General features: G+C 42.3%; 5 protein-coding genes and 1 non-coding gene across 11 annotated transcripts; 4 read left to right on the top strand and 2 right to left on the bottom strand.

Annotated features, from left to right (window-relative positions):
• The first annotated feature begins 1,181 nt into the window (after positions 1 to 1,181).
• LOC103847091 (spermidine sinapoyl-CoA acyltransferase) lies at positions 1,182 to 3,394 on the top strand. Its single transcript, XM_009124130.3, has 2 exons — positions 1,182 to 2,039; positions 2,533 to 3,394. The coding sequence occupies exons 1-2, from the start codon at positions 1,406 to 1,408 to the stop codon at positions 3,243 to 3,245; spliced, it is 1,347 nt and encodes a 448-aa protein (XP_009122378.1). The 5' UTR covers positions 1,182 to 1,405; the 3' UTR covers positions 3,246 to 3,394.
• A 265-nt stretch (positions 3,395 to 3,659) lies between these two features.
• On the top strand, positions 3,660 to 5,228 carry LOC103847090 (40S ribosomal protein S4-1). The gene is made up of 5 exons (XM_009124129.3): positions 3,660 to 3,801; positions 4,003 to 4,080; positions 4,173 to 4,353; positions 4,435 to 4,532; positions 4,602 to 5,228. The coding sequence occupies exons 1-5, from the start codon at positions 3,799 to 3,801 to the stop codon at positions 5,028 to 5,030; spliced, it is 789 nt and encodes a 262-aa protein (XP_009122377.1). The 5' UTR covers positions 3,660 to 3,798; the 3' UTR covers positions 5,031 to 5,228.
• Positions 5,229 to 5,329: 101 nt separating this feature from the next.
• Positions 5,330 to 7,744, bottom strand: LOC103847085 (sorting nexin 2B). The gene is made up of 5 exons (XM_009124121.3): positions 6,528 to 7,744; positions 6,258 to 6,467; positions 5,920 to 6,180; positions 5,754 to 5,840; positions 5,330 to 5,596 (listed from the first exon to the last, which is right to left on the bottom strand). The coding sequence occupies exons 1-5, from the start codon at positions 7,500 to 7,502 to the stop codon at positions 5,516 to 5,518; spliced, it is 1,614 nt and encodes a 537-aa protein (XP_009122369.1). The 5' UTR covers positions 7,503 to 7,744; the 3' UTR covers positions 5,330 to 5,515.
• A 291-nt stretch (positions 7,745 to 8,035) lies between these two features.
• Positions 8,036 to 10,494, top strand: LOC103847086 (laccase-13). 5 transcript variants are annotated; one of them, XM_033281453.1, is made up of 5 exons: positions 8,036 to 8,406; positions 8,494 to 8,534; positions 8,626 to 8,777; positions 8,845 to 9,224; positions 9,303 to 10,494. In XM_033281453.1, exons 4-5 carry the CDS (start codon positions 8,861 to 8,863, stop codon positions 10,385 to 10,387), a joined length of 1,449 nt encoding a protein of 482 aa, XP_033137344.1. In that variant the 5' UTR covers positions 8,036 to 8,406; positions 8,494 to 8,534; positions 8,626 to 8,777; positions 8,845 to 8,860; the 3' UTR covers positions 10,388 to 10,494. The 5 variants fall into 5 exon arrangements, with proteins under 5 accessions (XP_033137344.1, XP_033137346.1, XP_018511159.1 ...); XM_033281455.1 differs by lacking the exon at positions 8,494 to 8,534 and having other exon boundaries at positions 8,626 to 8,719; XM_018655643.2 differs by lacking the exon at positions 8,494 to 8,534.
• Positions 10,495 to 10,497: 3 nt separating this feature from the next.
• Positions 10,498 to 15,685, top strand: LOC103847089 (probable inactive receptor-like protein kinase At3g56050). Of its 2 annotated transcripts, XM_033281452.1 has the most exons (8): positions 12,534 to 12,762; positions 13,242 to 13,455; positions 13,536 to 13,665; positions 13,752 to 13,823; positions 13,904 to 14,508; positions 14,580 to 14,773; positions 14,850 to 14,982; positions 15,052 to 15,685. In XM_033281452.1, the coding sequence occupies exons 2-8, from the start codon at positions 13,359 to 13,361 to the stop codon at positions 15,564 to 15,566; spliced, it is 1,746 nt and encodes a 581-aa protein (XP_033137343.1). In that variant the 5' UTR covers positions 12,534 to 12,762; positions 13,242 to 13,358; the 3' UTR covers positions 15,567 to 15,685. The 2 variants fall into 2 exon arrangements, with proteins under 2 accessions (XP_018510730.1, XP_033137343.1); XM_018655214.2 differs by lacking the exons at positions 13,536 to 13,665; positions 13,752 to 13,823; positions 13,904 to 14,508; ... (1 more) ...; positions 14,850 to 14,982; positions 15,052 to 15,685 and adding exons at positions 10,498 to 11,114; positions 11,225 to 12,293 and having other exon boundaries at positions 12,482 to 12,762; positions 13,242 to 13,491.
• On the bottom strand, positions 10,515 to 10,585 carry TRNAG-GCC. Its single transcript has one exon. It is a non-coding gene; the product is annotated as a tRNA-Gly (tRNA).
• Positions 15,686 to 16,218: the final 533 nt, after the last annotated feature.

The raw sequence follows: 16,218 nt of genomic DNA, 5'->3' as shown, positions 1-16,218 counted from the left end.
AACTGATCAAAAAAACCATATGAGTAGAAATCACATTTAATAAACATTAATATTAAAAATATATTATATATGTTAATATTATTTAAATTTAATTATGTCTCCTATCAAATAGAAAAAAAAATATTTTTTGGACTAATAAAATTTATTTATATGTTCGCACCCATTTAATTATATATGTAATAGATACTGACATTTTAATTATTAAATATATATATATTTATTATTTCATATGTAAAAAAAAACATATAATGCATAAAATAATTTATAGATATAATGTTCATTCCACACAAGGTGCAGCTATTAACCTAGTATTTTATGAAATTATAAACATCTTCTAGATTAATTTTAAGATTTTTTTAAAAATAATTTAGGAGCATAATTAGATTTTGTGTATAATACAGTAGTTCTTTAAAATTTTGTGGAAAAAGGAGAATCAATCAAATGTTTCATTCGGATGTTCCCATAACCGGTAATGCTCATGTATGTCGTGGATAGTTAGTTTCGTTTTTATTTTGGGATTCCTTGACACATACATGTTACATGTGGTTATGCATGCTTTACACTGATTAAGGTTTACGCGGGAATTTACAAATAAGTATTAACTCAAAAGCTTACTCCAAGATTTGATTGCTTATGATCATATGGATCATGAAGAAGAGCTGTATCACATAAAATAAAGAAAGAGTGAAATTCTGTAAAGCGGATATGATTACCCTACTTTACATCATTGAATCTCCGTGTCCGAACCACTTACTGGTCACTCTCCAAAGTCCATATGCACATGTGCGACGTACGTGGCTCTCCATGACAGCTTCGACATAGCATTTTACTAACTTCATCTTGGATTTGCGAATCCAAAAACCCAATGTCGTTGTTCTCTATAGTAGAGACCATGTCTATAAGATATTCTAAAGTAAAAAAAAAACACTAGGAAATATACACATAGAGAGAATGATGAGGAGTGATGAATACGTGAGGTCTCGGCTACCACCACAAACAAATACGCGTCTTGATAAGTCTTTGTGCCTCGCGAATCTTATTGCGACACTTACAACACTATCTCTTCAACGCCTTCATCAATGCATCTGACTTCTACGCTCCTACTTTTTATACTATATAGCTCCAATAATTCAAGATTAATTAACTCTTTGGTTCCGATACATTTTTTAATGCGAGTTAAAGTATTGAAAGGGATTTGGATAAACCACACAATTTTATATGATATAAAGATAAGACTTGACTTTGCAGTTTTCATTTCATGTTGTAACCTTTTCCAATCTTCAAAGTCATAATCTTACCAACTCGCTCCCTCTATTTCTAATATAAAACGTCAACAACATACTTTCCCACAAGTTCTCTATATATAATCACACACAAATACGTCTGGTGACATAGAAATATAGATATGGGAAGCCAAGGCATGAGTTCAACCAGTCCCTTGGTGGTGAAGAAATCACAAGTGGTCATAGTGAAACCTTCAAAGCCAACACCTGAAGTCTCTCTTTCCCTCTCAACACTCGACAACGATCCTTACATCGAAACCCTCGCCAAAACCATCTACGTCTACGCCCCGTCTTCCAAAGAAGTTCAAGACCCTGCTTCCCTTCTTCAAGAAGCTCTCTCTCAAGCTCTTGTCTATTACTACCCTCTCGCCGGGAAGCTTCACCGTAGATCCGATGACCATAGGCTTGAGCTGAAGTGTGCTCCGGGAGAAGGAGTCCCTTTTGTAAAGGCGGCCGCAGAGTGCACTCTTTCTTCCCTTAACTACTTGGAGGACATGGACGCAGACTTGAGCCAACTAGTACCTAGTTATGAAGCTGTGGCTTCTGGAGGCTATAACGTTCTGGCTCTCCAGGTCACTGTGTTTGCATGTGGAGGGATCACTCTTGCAACGGCTCTCTCTCATTCTCTATGTGATGGTTTTGGGGCGTCTCAGTTCTTCAAAGCCTTCACTGAGTTCGCAGCAGGAAAGACACAGCCTAGCATCATCCCTGTTTGGGAACGACACTGCCTCACCTCTAACAACTTCAACATTAACGGTATAAAATATAAAGTTTAACTAATTTGATCCAACTATCTTAGATTTATATAAACAAAAAATAGATAAATACTTTATTATACCAAAAAAATTAGCATACAAGAGGAAAAAACTATAAAATAGCACCAATTAAAAATGAAAAACATTTTTTTTTTTTTTATATTTGACTTTCAGTTTAGTGATTAGTGTTTAATTATGATTTAGTAGTCAGGGATGAGGGTGAGATTCTAGTTTAGGAGTTAGAGTAATTTAGATGTGTGTTTTTTTGGGTCAAATAAGTGCTATTTTATAAATTTTTACCACTAGTATTTTTTGATATTTTTTTGATATGATATTTTAGAGAGTTGCCCCTTAAATATTGTCTTCCTCTATTTTCCAAAAATATATTCTTCTAAAGTTCACAAACCTCCCATTCAGAGTCAGTTACTTTGAATTTTTCTTTTTATACACTCGAGATATTAGATTCATAACATTTGTACATAATGTATAAGTAGGTCAAATGGAGGAAGAACAAGCTCCCAAGCTGGTTGATTTCGGGGAGGCTTGTTCATCTGCGGCAACTTCTCCCTACACACCAACCAACGACATGGTCTGTAAGATCCTAAACTTCACATCCCAAGACATCACTCACCTCAAGGAAAAGGTCACGGAGGAAGTCACAACTCTAGAGATTCTTGCGGCCCACGTATGGAGAGCAAGGTGCAAGGCCCTAAAGCTGAGTCCAGACGGAACTACCCTTTTCGGGATGGCAGTGGGCATACGCCGCACCGTGGATCCACCGCTACGTGAAGGCTACTACGGAAACGCATTCGTCAAAGCCAGCGTGGCAATGAAGGCTGGCGAGTTGAGCAGCTCACCGTTGTCTCCTGTGGTGAAACTCATCAAAGAGGCTAAGAGGGAGGCGTTGAAGAAGAGGTACGTGTCCGAGCAGCTAAAAGAGACGGAGAAGAGTCTGAAGTTGAAGGTACCGTGTCAAGGAGGGAGCGGTGCGTTTATGCTGCTTACTGATTGGAGGCAGCTTGGATTGCTAGACGAAGTTGATTTCGGGTATGGAGGAACGGTGAATATAGTACCAGTGGTGCCCAAGTTTCTTTCGGATATTTGTGTTTTCTTGCCGAGGAAGCAAGGTGGGGTTAGGGTGCTGGTGACGTTACCCAAACCTGCAATGGACAACTTGAAGGAACACATGAATCCTCTAAGCTTTTAAAATTATATGAAATGATAAAATAATAAGTGGGTGAGTGTTATCCACACTATAACTTAAATTTAAATATGAAAGGGACCTACCTCATGCTTTGTGTTACCATTCTCTTGTCAAGCGTTATGTTTGCATTATGTAACATTTAAAAAGACTAATGATTTAGCGCCACCTCAGCAACGACTCACGTTACGAGCTTCGTAAACTCAAAGATTTGCACTAAAAATCAGTGATTTACGAATTTTATATTCCACAAGATCTTAAAGTCAATTACACAGAAAAAAACAAAGTCAACAAAAGACTTACTGTATTTTTCGTATTTTATTTATTTTTACTTGAGTAATTCTGACAATTCAAATTTCAAAGAGTTACCAGGGCCTTGATTAGTTTTAGATTGCTAAATGGGCCTGTACTAACTAAATAAGCCCAATAGCTATATGAGTAAACAAACAAATCCTAGGGCTTCAGTTTTCTTCTTCTTTTGATATATAATCAAAGCTGAGCTGCCGCCGCATAGGAATCAGAAGTCGTCGTCGTTGTCAGCTCCGAAACACCTGCAAACATGGTTCGTTTTAGTTTATTGCTTTACCCTTAGCTTGTATTTACTATGTTCCATCGATCTATGTATCTCTTGTACGTTGAATAATATGATAGACACGAGCATTTTGTTAGTGTCCTAGGATAAATGTGTTAACTTTGTATTGATACTGTCTCTTTGGCTTTTGTTTGTTCTGACCTTTATATGTCTGAATGTAAAATTTTGCAGGCGAGGGGATTGAAGAAGCATTTGAAGAGGCTCAATGCCCCCAAGCACTGGGATCTTGACAAACTTGGTGGTGCCTTCGTACGATTTTCTTTGTCTCAAACTTTGTCTGAGAGACAACCATTCGTTGCTTGTGTTCTTAAATTGTTCATGATCCTGTTTCTTTTTTTCAGGCTCCCAAGCCGTCTTCGGGACCTCACAAGTCGAGGGAGTGTCTTCCTCTCGTCTTGATCATCAGGAACAAGTTGAAGTACGCTTTGACGTACCGTGAAGTCATCTCCATCCTCATGCAAAGGCATATCCAAGTTGATGGTAAAGTCAGGACTGACAAGACATACCCTGCTGGTTTCATGGGTACGTTTCTTGTCTAGCTTATGCCTTGAATGTATCTGATAGTCACTGGCCTAAGTTAGTTGCGTTTTGATTTTTTAATAGATGTTGTATCAATCCCCAAGACGAATGAGAACTTCCGTCTTCTGTATGACACCAAGGGACGTTTCCGCCTCCACTCCATCAGGGACGAGGAAGCAAAGGTTATATCAAAACCCTTTTGAGTAGTGTTTGGAATCAGAAGAGTGATTTGATTTGCTTGTACCTTGCAGTTCAAGCTTTGCAAAGTTAGGACTATCCAGGTGGGGCAGAAGGGGATCCCTTACCTCAACACTTACGACGGTCGCACCATCCGTTACCCTGACCCGCTCATCAAGCCAAACGACACCATCAAGCTCGACCTTGAGGAGAACAAGATCGTTGACTCCATCAAGTTTGATGTCGGTAACGTTGTGATGGTGACGGGAGGGAGAAACAGAGGGCGTGTGGGTGTGATCAAGAACCGTGAGAAGCATAAGGGAAGCTTTGAGACGATCCACATCCAAGACTCGACGGGACACGAGTTTGCTACGAGGTTGGGCAATGTGTTCACCCTCGGGAAAGGTACAAAGCCATGGGTGTCTCTTCCAAAGGGTAAAGGTATTAAGCTGACCATCATTGAGGAAGCCAGGAAGAGGCTTTCTGCCCAGCAAGCTGCTTAAAAGTTGAATCATCGAAGACTGTGTTTCGTTTCTCTTTTGTCATAAACTCTAGCTTCTTACTTCAGTTTTGAGCTTTTGTTCTTTCATGTTGCTTTCTCGCAAAACCCCATTTTGAAACATCTGAAAATTCCAGTAGAACGTTTTGTAATGTCTGCGTCTTTGTCTTGAAATTTTTAATAATTTACTCGTTAAAATCAACTAGGCGTTAAAGACATATTATGTGCTCAGACATATATAAGCAAAGCATCACAGTTTAGCTTCTATGGTTCCTTATCAGATTATTTCTCATATATCAGCAAAGCAGAACAGTTTAGCTTCTATGCTTCCTTATCAGATTATTTGTTTTATTTGTTCTTTGCTCGATTTTTTTAAACACCCAATTCAGATAAACATATACACAATCGAAACGACAAGTGTAACTCTACGAAAAAGCAAAGTAAAAATTGGTCTTAAAGCTCAAAACCATGAATGAAGAATAAGGCGTGTTAAGAGCTCTCTCTATCGTATTGACTAGTCTCCTCCGCAGCCTTTGTCCACACACTGGCAATCTTCTCTGCATATCCAACCTGCACCATCCAAAATACCAACAACTCTGTTTTCACACATTTTATCTCTTTATTTCACATATCTCTGCATTCATCAATCATAACTTTGCGGGCATCCATTTTAAGAAATAAAACTCCTCAAATTAATCAAGACTTCACTCATCTGATAACAATGTACCTGGTTAACAACAAACCCCTTCATCATACTCAAGAAGTCAGCACGCCTTTCTCTGTCTAGCCTTTCAACCTCGCTCCAGTTATTTTCCTGTCATGACAAAACATATTTGCATTAGACTTTTCAACCAGCAGACGATTTCTTTCATATAGGGGCATGACTAGCGCACCTTGATCCGCTCGTACTCCCTGATGGCTACATTCTTGGCGTCCTCAGTGTTCCTGATTGTTTCTTTTATCTCTTCTATCTTCTTAATCCTTGATTTGTCACCGCCAAATACCTTTGACAACGCAGCTTCCAGCTTCTCTGCTCTCCCTTCCAGTGAAGAAAGCTCAGATAAAAGCGTCTGCACTGTCAGTAAAGCACTAGACCTATCCGCAAACGCCCCCTGGACCGCCAACATTAGGCCAAGGTAATCGTGGAGTGTGTCCTGACATCAAATAACAGCTCCTTAATGAAACTAAAGCCCAACTTGAAAGAGAGTATATAATATATTCTTCAAGTTACCAAATGCTCGACTGTCTGAGAATTCAACTCTCTGTAAAACCTGCTTGCTTTCACAGCCGCAGTAGCTAAATTCTTCATATCATTAGCACGAGCTCTTTGAGAATTGAAGACAGCTTCTTCGTTCTCGAATTTCGTCAGCTTAATGAATGCTAATCCCAGCTCTCCCATAGTCTCCCCCATCTCTTGCTGTGCCTTCACAAGTGTTTCAGCCTACACAAACTAAAACAATGAGAAACAAGTGATGCATTAACGAAGCAATGAAACTCCCACCTGCTGTGAAGCATTAATGATCTGTTGCTCAAGATCAACCATCTTCTCCTTCTTCTCCAAAAAGTCTCTATCTTCCTCCACAACAAGTGGCTTAGACCCACCCCAGTCATTAGAAACAGACTGTCTCAGCTCTTTGAACAATCTCAGCAAATCTCTACCCCCTCTCGCCGTCTCAACTCCTCCTCCTCCTTCACCAAACAACTGTCTAGGCAGCTTCACAGCCCCATCCAGCATCCTAGACGCCACGTCAGCGCTCGCCTGCAACGGTAACTTCCCTTCCACTCGAAGAAACACTTTAACCTCATCGCTACTCCTAATCACAGGATGCGCGACGAGCCTTCGCAAGTACTTCTCCAAGGCGACTCTTCTCTGCTCAACGAACTCTTGCTTCTGCATCACTTGGCTCTCCACCACGCTCTTGTCAGGCCTCGGAGGGATGCAGAACCCTCTGTACGACTCGGCTAAACGATCAGCTAAAGTCACAACGTCTCTGAACCGTCTCCGCACGCTGAACTCGGATCCTCCGCCGTAGTCGGGGAGGTTGGTTCGGGTTGTGATGAGGTAGGTGATGTAAGTGCTTCCTCCGGAGAGCATGGAGGTTGAAGTTTCTTGCTCTTTCTGAGGGCTGGAGACGGTGATCTTGATGTAATCGGAGGAGGAGGCGGAGGAGGAGGGGGATCGGGAGAGGGAGTAGTCTGAGGAGTGAGTATCGTCTGAGCCGTTGATCTCGGAGGTGTCGTCGAAAGGGCTGAAGATGACGTCGGCGTAAGAGGGAGGCTCGATGTAGGATCTGCTGTCGCCGCCGTTTGGTTTCGATTGAGGCGTAGCGGAGAGTGGATCGGAGTCGGCCGGAGTTACGGTGATCGGCGGTGGGGAGTTGGATTTATCGGCGTCATCGCGGAGGAAGAGATTCTCCATATCCTCCTCAGTGGAGGCGTGGAGATGGGCCTCGTCGTCGTTCTCTGAGCCCATCATTTTTTCGAAACGGAGATTCTGAGGTTGTTAAGGTGAAGCTCAAATTAAAAGTCGGAGTGACAAAGTCGCGGCGGTGGGGCTCACGGGAACGATAAGTGGCGTGAAGTCTCGTGAATAGTTGGGGAAGAAGATGAGATGACATGGAGTCACGCTAAAGACTTTGCCTGGGTTTTGACCCGACCCGACCCGACCCGGCCTTTTTCGGCCCAATTAGTCTTTTTCTTAAACCGTGATAGTTATATCGCCGCATCCAAACGGGTTGACCAAGTGTCACGTGACTTGACTTTTTTCTTTTTACAAGTCAACTGTCAGAAGTTTGGAAGGTTCTTCACAACTCTATTTTTGGCGAGAAGCTTAAAGCTCAAATTTTTTAGACGGAGGGGGAAACAATCACTTTGTATTATTGAAGAATTTTTTTTTTTTTTTAACTACAGTCCGTGTGCAGCACTTTGCAAGAAGTGTCTTAATAGCTATTAAAGCTCTATGATCATGAAATTTTATGGGGGAGTTTCTCCAGAACTGGAGAAGCAGATGGAGAAACTGGAGAAGCAGATGTCTCATGTTTCATCTAAGAAAGGTCTCTGTGTTTTTTTTTCTTGTTCTTTAACTGATGATGGAGGCAGCAAAGATTTGGTTTTGAGTTGATAAAATTTTCCAACCGCTTTAGGAATATTTTAGAATTTAGTACATGCTATTTGATTCAAAAATAGTAAAGTTCTGAGGCTTAAAGAGGTTTGGTGTACGAGGATGAGAAAAAGATGAAAAAGAAAGTGGGCGGGTAGGGGTTTACCTACATCTTGTGGAATAAGAATCAAAGTTAACTGTTTGTTGTTTAGTGGTTACACCAAAATCAGTCTATACAGGTTAGACTATCCTTGCCTTCAACTCAACTCCATATAAAAAGGTAATAACTCTGCTTACTCTTTCTTCTCACAAGTCAGAATCGAAATGGAGCAAGTCTGGTTATTCTGTGTGTTGTTGGTTTTTGTAGCTTCACTTGTTAATGCAGAAGTTCACTTCCATGAGTTCATTGTGTGTTTTACTACTTCCCTCCTTTTTGGTTGTTACTCACATTGAGATATGCTTAAGTTATTTTGTCTTCTTTTTTTGTGTTTCCTTTTAGATCCAAGAGACGCCGGTGAAGAGGCTGTGCAGAGTTCATAACTCCATCACGGTGAACGGACAGTTTCCAGGGCCAACCTTGAAGGTTAGAAACGGTGATTCTCTTGTCATCACTGCCATTAACAAAGCTCAGTACAACATCAGCCTCCACTGGTAACTCACTCTCCCTTGTATCATATCAATGTTTTTTTTAATTTATCAAGATACATGTCTGCCACAGGCATGGGATAAAGCAGATGAGGAATCCATGGGCGGATGGACCAGAATACATAACACAATGCCCAATCAAACCAGGAGGGAGTTACACTTACAGATTCAACATCGAAGAACAAGAAGGTACCTTGTGGTGGCACGCCCACAGCAGATGGCTGAGAGCCACCGTGTACGGAGCTCTCATCATCCGCCCTCCGCTCTCTTCTCCTCATTACCCTTTTCCAGTTCTCCCCAAGAGAGAGTTCACTCTACTCTTAGGGGAATGGTGGGACAGAAACCCCATGGATGTCCTGAACATGGCTCAGTTCACGGGAGCTGCACCAAACGTATCAGACGCCTTCACCATCAACGGTCAGCCTGGTGATTTCTACAGATGCTCCAGCCAAGGTGCATTTTAGTTTATGCTTCTCATGCCTCAAAACAGTGTCAGATACCACTGATATTGTTTTTTTTGTCTTAATGTAGAAACTTTGAGGTTTCTGGTGGGATCAGGAGAGACCGTCCTCCTCAGGGTCATCAACTCTGGCTTAAACCAAGAGCTCTTCTTCGGTGTGGCGAATCACAAACTGACAGTGGTTGCTGCGGATGCCTCCTACACCAAACCTTTCTCCACCAATGTCATAATGTTAGGTCCAGGTCAGACAACTGATGTGCTTCTAACCGCAGACCAACCGCCAGCACACTACTACATGGCGGCACACGCTTACAACAGCGCCAATGCTCCCTTTGACAACACCACCACCACATCAATCCTGGAGTACAAAGACGCCCCCTGTGTTACTAGTCAATCACAGGCACGTGCAATCCCCGCGCAGCTGCCAGGATTCAACGACACAGCAACAGCAGCAGCCTTCACAGCTCAGATGAAGAGTCCTTCAAAAGTTGAAGTACCCCTCGAGGTCGACGAGGACTTGTTCTTCACAGTGGGGTTGGGACTATTCAACTGCCCAACCCCCAACACGCAAAGATGTCAAGGCCCTAACGGAACACGCTTCACCGCCAGCATCAACAACGTCTCATTCGTCTTCCCCAGACAAAACTCCATCCTGCAAGCCTATTACCAAGGCACTCCCGCTGGAGTTTTCACCACAGACTTCCCTCCTGTTCCTCCAACCACATTTGACTACACAGGAAACGTGAGCAGAGGGCTATGGCAGCCTACACGCGGAACAAAGGCCTACAAGCTAAAGTACAAGTCCAAAGTACAAGTTATACTGCAAGACACAAGCATCGTGACCATTGAGAATCACCCAATGCATCTCCACGGGTACGAGTTCTATGTAGTTGGGACAGGTATTGGTAACTTCAACGCGAACAAAGACACATCCAGCTTCAACCTCATTGATCCGCCACGGAGAAACACAATTGGAACACCTCCTGGTGGATGGATAGCTATCAGATTCGTGGCGGATAACCCTGGAGTGTGGCTGATGCATTGCCATATAGACGCACATATATTCTGGGGTCTGGCTATGGTCTTTTTGGTTGAGAACGGTGAAGGGCACTTGCAGTCTGTACAGTCTCCACCATTGGACTTACCTCAGTGTTAAAAAGACTCAATATAAACACTCATATAGACTGTGTTACAAAAAAAAAAACACTCATATAGACTTGACTTGTTAAGTAAGATTGGGAAATGACTTATATTGCTTCTACACAAGACCCAAGCAAAAATAATGCACCAGCCGGGAATCGAACCCGGGTCTGTACCGTGGCAGGGTACTATTCTACCACTAGACCACTGGTGCTTGTATACTTAACAAACTATATTAATTATTAGATTATATTCAAATAATGAATAATAGTACATTAGTACTACTCTCACACTTCACTCGCCATGTTCAACATTCAAAGCAAGACTTCGTGACGCAAAACTTCGTTACCTTCGCCGCCAGCCATGACCTCCGTGCTCGAATGCTGGTCCAACCGCGGCGCCAGCGAACGCGCCGACGACGATCTAGTCGACCAAGTCCTCATGTGCTCCGACGACAGGTCCGAATCCCTCGCCGCCGCTCCGCGTTTCGATCAGACCTCCTCCGCTATGCAGAAACGGTTTCAGCGTCTCGGTCGCAACGTCAGCGACGCGATCGCGTCGCTGAAGAGCTCTCTCAGCCTCGATTCGGCGCGGGAAAACCAGAACGCATCCACCGGAGGAGGAGGGAGGAAGCTCGTGTGGGCTAATGTTGTGAGAAGCCTTGCGAAAATGTATCCTGGTAGCCAGTTGCCGGAGAAGCTCGTCTCTAACCTCAGGAAGCATTACGATTCCTTGCCTCTCAGGTAACGAACGGTTAAAGATATTATTGCGTCATTATTACTCATTCTGATTTAATCAATGTTTTTAATTATTATTAGATCTTATATATTGATTGTGATTTTGTTTTTAACAGTTACAGTCAGGCTGGGTTTGATATGAAAGAGGTCTTTGGGCATATAAAACTGATAGAGCAAGCATGTGGAGATGATGAGAGTCCTGTGTTTGTGATTCAAGAAGTGTGCGGTGAGGAATCAGTGTTCAAGCTCACATTCGCTTCCACTTGTTCGCTTTCTTGGCCAACGGTTTCAGCTTCTCTTGATAGTGGTTTAATTTGTTGTAAGAATGTTCAGATCTTTGAGAAGAAAGGTTTGACTTTAGGAGTTGTTCTTCTTTTAGTTGAGTCTGGAGGAGAGAAGTTGTTTAAGAACAAGGTGGAGAATGCACTTAGATCTGCGGTGAGGAAGCCTAAGTCAACCTCTGTGAAGCTCCCTTTTGGACTCTGCGGCTGTCAAGAACAGAGAGCGGGTGGAGGAGATTTCGGGGATGTTGATGAAGAGTCTGTTGATCAATGCTATGGACAAGACGGTCCGAATACTAGGATCCAGATTGAAATGCCGCCATTAGACTCTAAGTTTTCTGTTTTAGTAGATGAATGGCAGACAATCCAATCAGGTGGAGATGATATTGAGGGATGGCTACTGAGTTCGGATAGTGTCGAGTTTGGTGATAAGTTAGGACCAAATTCGTTTAAAGGAGTTTACAGAGGGAAGAGGGTGGCTATTGAGAAACTAAAAGGATGCGATAAGGGGAATTCATATGAGTTTGAGATCCGAAAAGACTTCTTGGAGCTGATGACTTGTGGACACAATAGCATTCTGCAGTTTTATGGTGTCTGTATTGATGAAAATCATGGTTTATGCGTGGTAACAAAGCTGATGCAAGGTGGATCACTCCGTGAACTGATGTTGAAGAAGAAAAAGCTTCAGACAAAGGAGATATTTCGAATTGCTGTTGACATAGCAGAAGGGATGAAGTTCATGAACGATCATGGTGTTTCGTTTAGAGACCTTAACACACAGAGGATACTATTAGATAAGCAGGGAAACGCTTGTTTGGGTGATATGGGTATAGTCACCGCGTGCAAGAGTGCCAGCGAGGCCCTGGAGTACGAAACAGATGGCTATCGATGGCTTGCACCCGAGGTCTGTATCTCTGTGACGCTTAGTGATTTGGTTTCAGGATTATGCCTTGCTATTACCTCGTCACATTTGATATGCAAAGCAATGATAAAAAAACATTTCCTGGTGATTATTAGATGAATAAACTAGACTTCTAGGCACATACTTCATCATTACATTAATTGAGCATTCCTTACGTTTTTCTCTATCAGATCATTGCGGGAGACCCGGAGAAAACGAGTGAGAGTTGGATGAGCAATGCGTATAGCTTTGGGATATTGCTTTGGGAGATGGTGACAGGAGAGGAGGCGTATGGATCTTGCTCGCCAGTACAGGCAGCGGTTGGGATTGCAGCTTGCGGGTTAAGACCGGAGATCCCAAAGGAATGCCCTCAAGTCCTCAGATATCTTATGACCAAATGCTGGAACACTTGTCCCTCCACACGCCCTAGCTTTTCTCATATCCACTGCGTCTTGCTCCGTGCCATATCACGGTAACTAGACCAAACTCTCTCTTCCATCTCCACGGTCTCCACGAATTGAACTGTGGTTTTTTTTTTTGAAAGTAACATGTAGCAGCAGATACTTCATTAACAGATTCATTGTAAGCCTCTTTGCAAGCCCACTTTTGTTTTACATTCTAAATGGGCTCAATGGATTTGAATATAATAAAAGTAACGATTGTTTATGGATTGGCTCCTTGGAAAATATAACGATGTTGATTTCAATTTTTTATGTGACTATGGAGAGAAAAAAACCAAGTCAAAGTTTACTGAGTCAATTTCTAGAGGGGAATACAGTATATCGTGCATTGCAAATGGTACCAATATTTAAACTAAAAATTGCATTTTCATTTTCTTTTTTGATCAAATTCTATGGTTAACATTTGTATATATAAGAAAAGGAGAAACGTCACAAAACTTTTTAACATCTTGCTGAAGTTTATTGTGAGCAACTTGTAATTGTTACTCAGAAATAACAAGTCAAAAGACAAAAGAAAGTGAAGAAGGTGGGGGATATAAAAAGGAGCAGCCATTGATTTGTCTTCGCATTTGGAAGAAGACTTGAACAACTCCAACTACGACAGAGCATGCGTTCCGATCAACGGTGGAGTTTGCTCTCCATCATCTTTATCCTCTTCTTTCTTCCTCACAATCTCACGTTTGGGCTCTGTTTCAGCACCGAAGGTACCTTTTGTTTTCATCTTTCTCTTGAATCTATTCAACTGTTGATGGATGGATGGATATATTGGCATGGTGTTTTGCAGCATTGGCTCTGATGAAATTCAAAGGGAGAATAGAGAGAGACCCTTTTGGAGCTCTGATGAATTGGGGAGAGCTTCCTCATTGTTCTTGGTCTGGTGTTGTCTGTTCACATGATGGAAGAGTCGTCGTCTTGTAAGTCAGACATGCACAGAGTCCTAATGTAATTCATCTTTCTCAGTTTTTTTTTTATAAATTGATTTCTTATTATGTATACGTAGAAATCTAGAAGATCTCTCCCTTCAAGGAACACTTGCACCTGAACTCGGAAACCTAACTCACTTGAAATCTCTGTAAGTAAACGTATTACCAGCACCCCTCAAACTATACGTAGTAGACACAAGTATAGACAATTCTCTTTCTTATTGTGCAGTATTCTGAGAAACAACTCATTTTCCGGAGAAGTACCTAAAGAGGTAGCTGACTTGCAGGAGCTTGAGGTTTTGGATTTGTGTGACAACAACTTTGGCCAACCATTTCCCTTCACGTCCAATGGTCGTAAGCTGCTTCAGATAGCCCCTCCTGGTCAGGATCCAGGATTGGGAAATGCTTCTCCTCCTCCTCCGTTACCTTCACCTCCTCCTCCATTATCTTCTCCTGAATCCTCCTTTGATTTACGTTTCCCTCCTCCTCCTCCGTTGAGTAGAGGTGAAAGCCCTCCTACTGGTTCTCCAGCAGTTCTCCCTCCTCAAGCTCAGCCTCCACCAATTCCCCCTACTCAAGCGCAGCCTCCACCATTACCCCTTCCACCAGCTCAACCTCCACCAGTTTCCCCACTAGCTCTGCCGCCAGCTCATCTTCCTGCTATCAGGAAAAAGAAATCACACAAGCCTTTTATAATAATCGGAGTGCTGGCAGGTGTATTAAGCGTCATTGGCGCATTGGTGGCCTTCTTTCTTCTCCGGAAGCAAAAGGTAATAATGATAAAGACATCAGCAACTAGGAGCATTGGCCACCTTCAAGATGTTGGTATTACAGGTATTATACTGTTGCATTTTACTCTTATTGTAATACCCTAGTGAGTTTACTGTACTTATTGACTCATGCAGGTGTTCCTAAGCTGAAGCTATCAGAACTAGAAACTGCCTGCGAAGATTTCAGCAACATCATAAGCTCCACATCCTCAAACGCCACCATTTACAAAGGAACTCTCTCCACCGGCTCTGAAATTGCCGTTTTATCTATCGCATCTGGATCCCTCCAGAACTGGACAGCTGATCTCGAAACGCAGTTTCAACAGAAGGTAGCAACAGAACCTCTTTCTTATACTACTACACTCTAGTGTCTCCTCTTCTAATAACCCGAATCCTGCAATGCAGATACAGAGGTTATCACTAGTGGACCACAAGAACTTTCTGAATGTAATTGGATATTGCCGTGAAGACGAGCCTTTCAACAGGATGCTGGTTTTCGAGTACGCTCCTTACGGATCCCTCTTCGAGCATTTGCACGGTCAGTAATGCTACAGACAGAGAGTCTCAGCCCCATCTCTTTTCTAACTAACTGTGTTCTTATTCACAGATCAAGACGCAGAGCACTTGGACTGGCCAATGAGACTGAGAATAGCAATGGGAATAGCATACTGTGCACAACACATGCACAATCTAAACCCTAAACCCATCTCCCAAGCAAACCTCAACTCCTCTTCAGTCTACTTGACAACAGACTACGCAGCCAAAGTCGCTGACTTTACTTTCCTCGGCTCCACACCAATTGACCCCAAGACCAACTATGTCCTCAGCGTTGGCGTCATTCTGCACGAGATCATCACCGGAAAGATCCCGGAGGATCCGGATTCTCCCATCAAGGAAACCAAACCGGCGAGAGAGCTTGTGGATCCGACACTGAAAAACTTCGACGAGAATGTCCTGCAGAAAATGTGGGAAGTGGTGATCGAGTGTTTGAATCAGAGGCTGGAAATGAAGGAAGTTGTGGCTAAGCTGAGAGAGATCACTGGAATCACGGAGGAAGCAGCGTTGCCAAGGCTATCTCCGGCGTGGTGGGCGGAGCTGGAGATTATATCCACTGAAGTGTAGCATTTTAGTATGTATGTACACATCAACTGCAATATGCACAGTGAAGCAATGAATGCATCTTCTCTTTACTCTGTATCAACATTTCTTTTCATCTTTCATGTTTGGTTATCAACTATCAATATGTCGTATACCAAAAACGATATATTTCAATTTTGGGTCAATTTAGATGATACCTTGAGAGAAGACTAGAGCTTCCAAAGGATCTAAATGACATGAAGTTCAACAGTTGGTTTAGAAACTGATGTCTGCATAAAATCTTATGATCTTCATACAGAGAAGCATTTATACTCATTGACTTCCCAATGTCAGGCCCATATAACAATCTCATTTTAAGTCTTGGGGAAATCATCATTCTCTTTCTGATATCTTCCAGTCTCACCCTTAAGTTGAATAAGTATTAACGAAGCTTCCAATTGTTTTTTTTCTATTGTGATATTTGTATGTCTTGATCGTATAGATATACGTGTGTCCGAAAAAGACAAACAGCAAGAAAGTAGTCAAAAAGCAAAGGAGAGTTAAGAGACGTTGGTGTGTGTATGCATGGGAATCATTATATAGCCGTTTGTTTTGTAACTCTCTATACATGCGTTTCTAATACTCATTCAGAATTGGCAGTTTCTACTATTAACAGACAAATCCACTTTTGACGTAG

This window comes from Brassica rapa, chromosome A10 (assembly GCF_000309985.2).
Source record: "Brassica rapa cultivar Chiifu-401-42 chromosome A10, CAAS_Brap_v3.01, whole genome shotgun sequence".
Lineage (NCBI taxonomy): Eukaryota > Viridiplantae > Streptophyta > Magnoliopsida > Brassicales > Brassicaceae > Brassica > Brassica rapa.
The sequence above is the reverse complement of the archived record's forward strand: the minus strand, read 5'-3'. Positions and strand labels throughout refer to the sequence as shown.

Coding starts and splice junctions, on each gene's coding strand:
- LOC103847090 (XM_009124129.3), top strand. Junction 4,354..4,434: donor ATACCCTGCTGGTTTCATGG/GTACGTTTCTTG, acceptor ATTTTTTAATAG/ATGTTGTATCAATCCCCAAG. Junction 4,533..4,601: donor TCAGGGACGAGGAAGCAAAG/GTTATATCAAAA, acceptor TGTACCTTGCAG/TTCAAGCTTTGCAAAGTTAG.
- LOC103847086 (XM_009124122.3), top strand. CDS start 8,451: ATGGAGCAAGTCTGGTTATTCTGTGTGTTGTTGGTTTTTGTAGCTTCA. Junction 8,535..8,625: donor TTCACTTCCATGAGTTCATT/GTGTGTTTTACT, acceptor GTTTCCTTTTAG/ATCCAAGAGACGCCGGTGAA. Junction 8,778..8,844: donor TACAACATCAGCCTCCACTG/GTAACTCACTCT, acceptor TGTCTGCCACAG/GCATGGGATAAAGCAGATGA.
- LOC103847091 (XM_009124130.3), top strand. CDS start 1,406: ATGGGAAGCCAAGGCATGAGTTCAACCAGTCCCTTGGTGGTGAAGAAA. Junction 2,040..2,532: donor TAACAACTTCAACATTAACG/GTATAAAATATA, acceptor ATGTATAAGTAG/GTCAAATGGAGGAAGAACAA.
- LOC103847089 (XM_018655214.2), top strand. CDS start 10,735: ATGACCTCCGTGCTCGAATGCTGGTCCAACCGCGGCGCCAGCGAACGC. Junction 11,115..11,224: donor TACGATTCCTTGCCTCTCAG/GTAACGAACGGT, acceptor TGTTTTTAACAG/TTACAGTCAGGCTGGGTTTG. Junction 12,294..12,481: donor ATCGATGGCTTGCACCCGAG/GTCTGTATCTCT, acceptor TTTCTCTATCAG/ATCATTGCGGGAGACCCGGA.
- LOC103847085 (XM_009124121.3), bottom strand. CDS start 7,502: ATGATGGGCTCAGAGAACGACGACGAGGCCCATCTCCACGCCTCCACT. Junction 6,468..6,527: donor TCATTAATGCTTCACAGCAG/GTGGGAGTTTCA, acceptor TAGTTTGTGTAG/GCTGAAACACTTGTGAAGGC. Junction 6,181..6,257: donor CTCAGACAGTCGAGCATTTG/GTAACTTGAAGA, acceptor ATTTGATGTCAG/GACACACTCCACGATTACCT.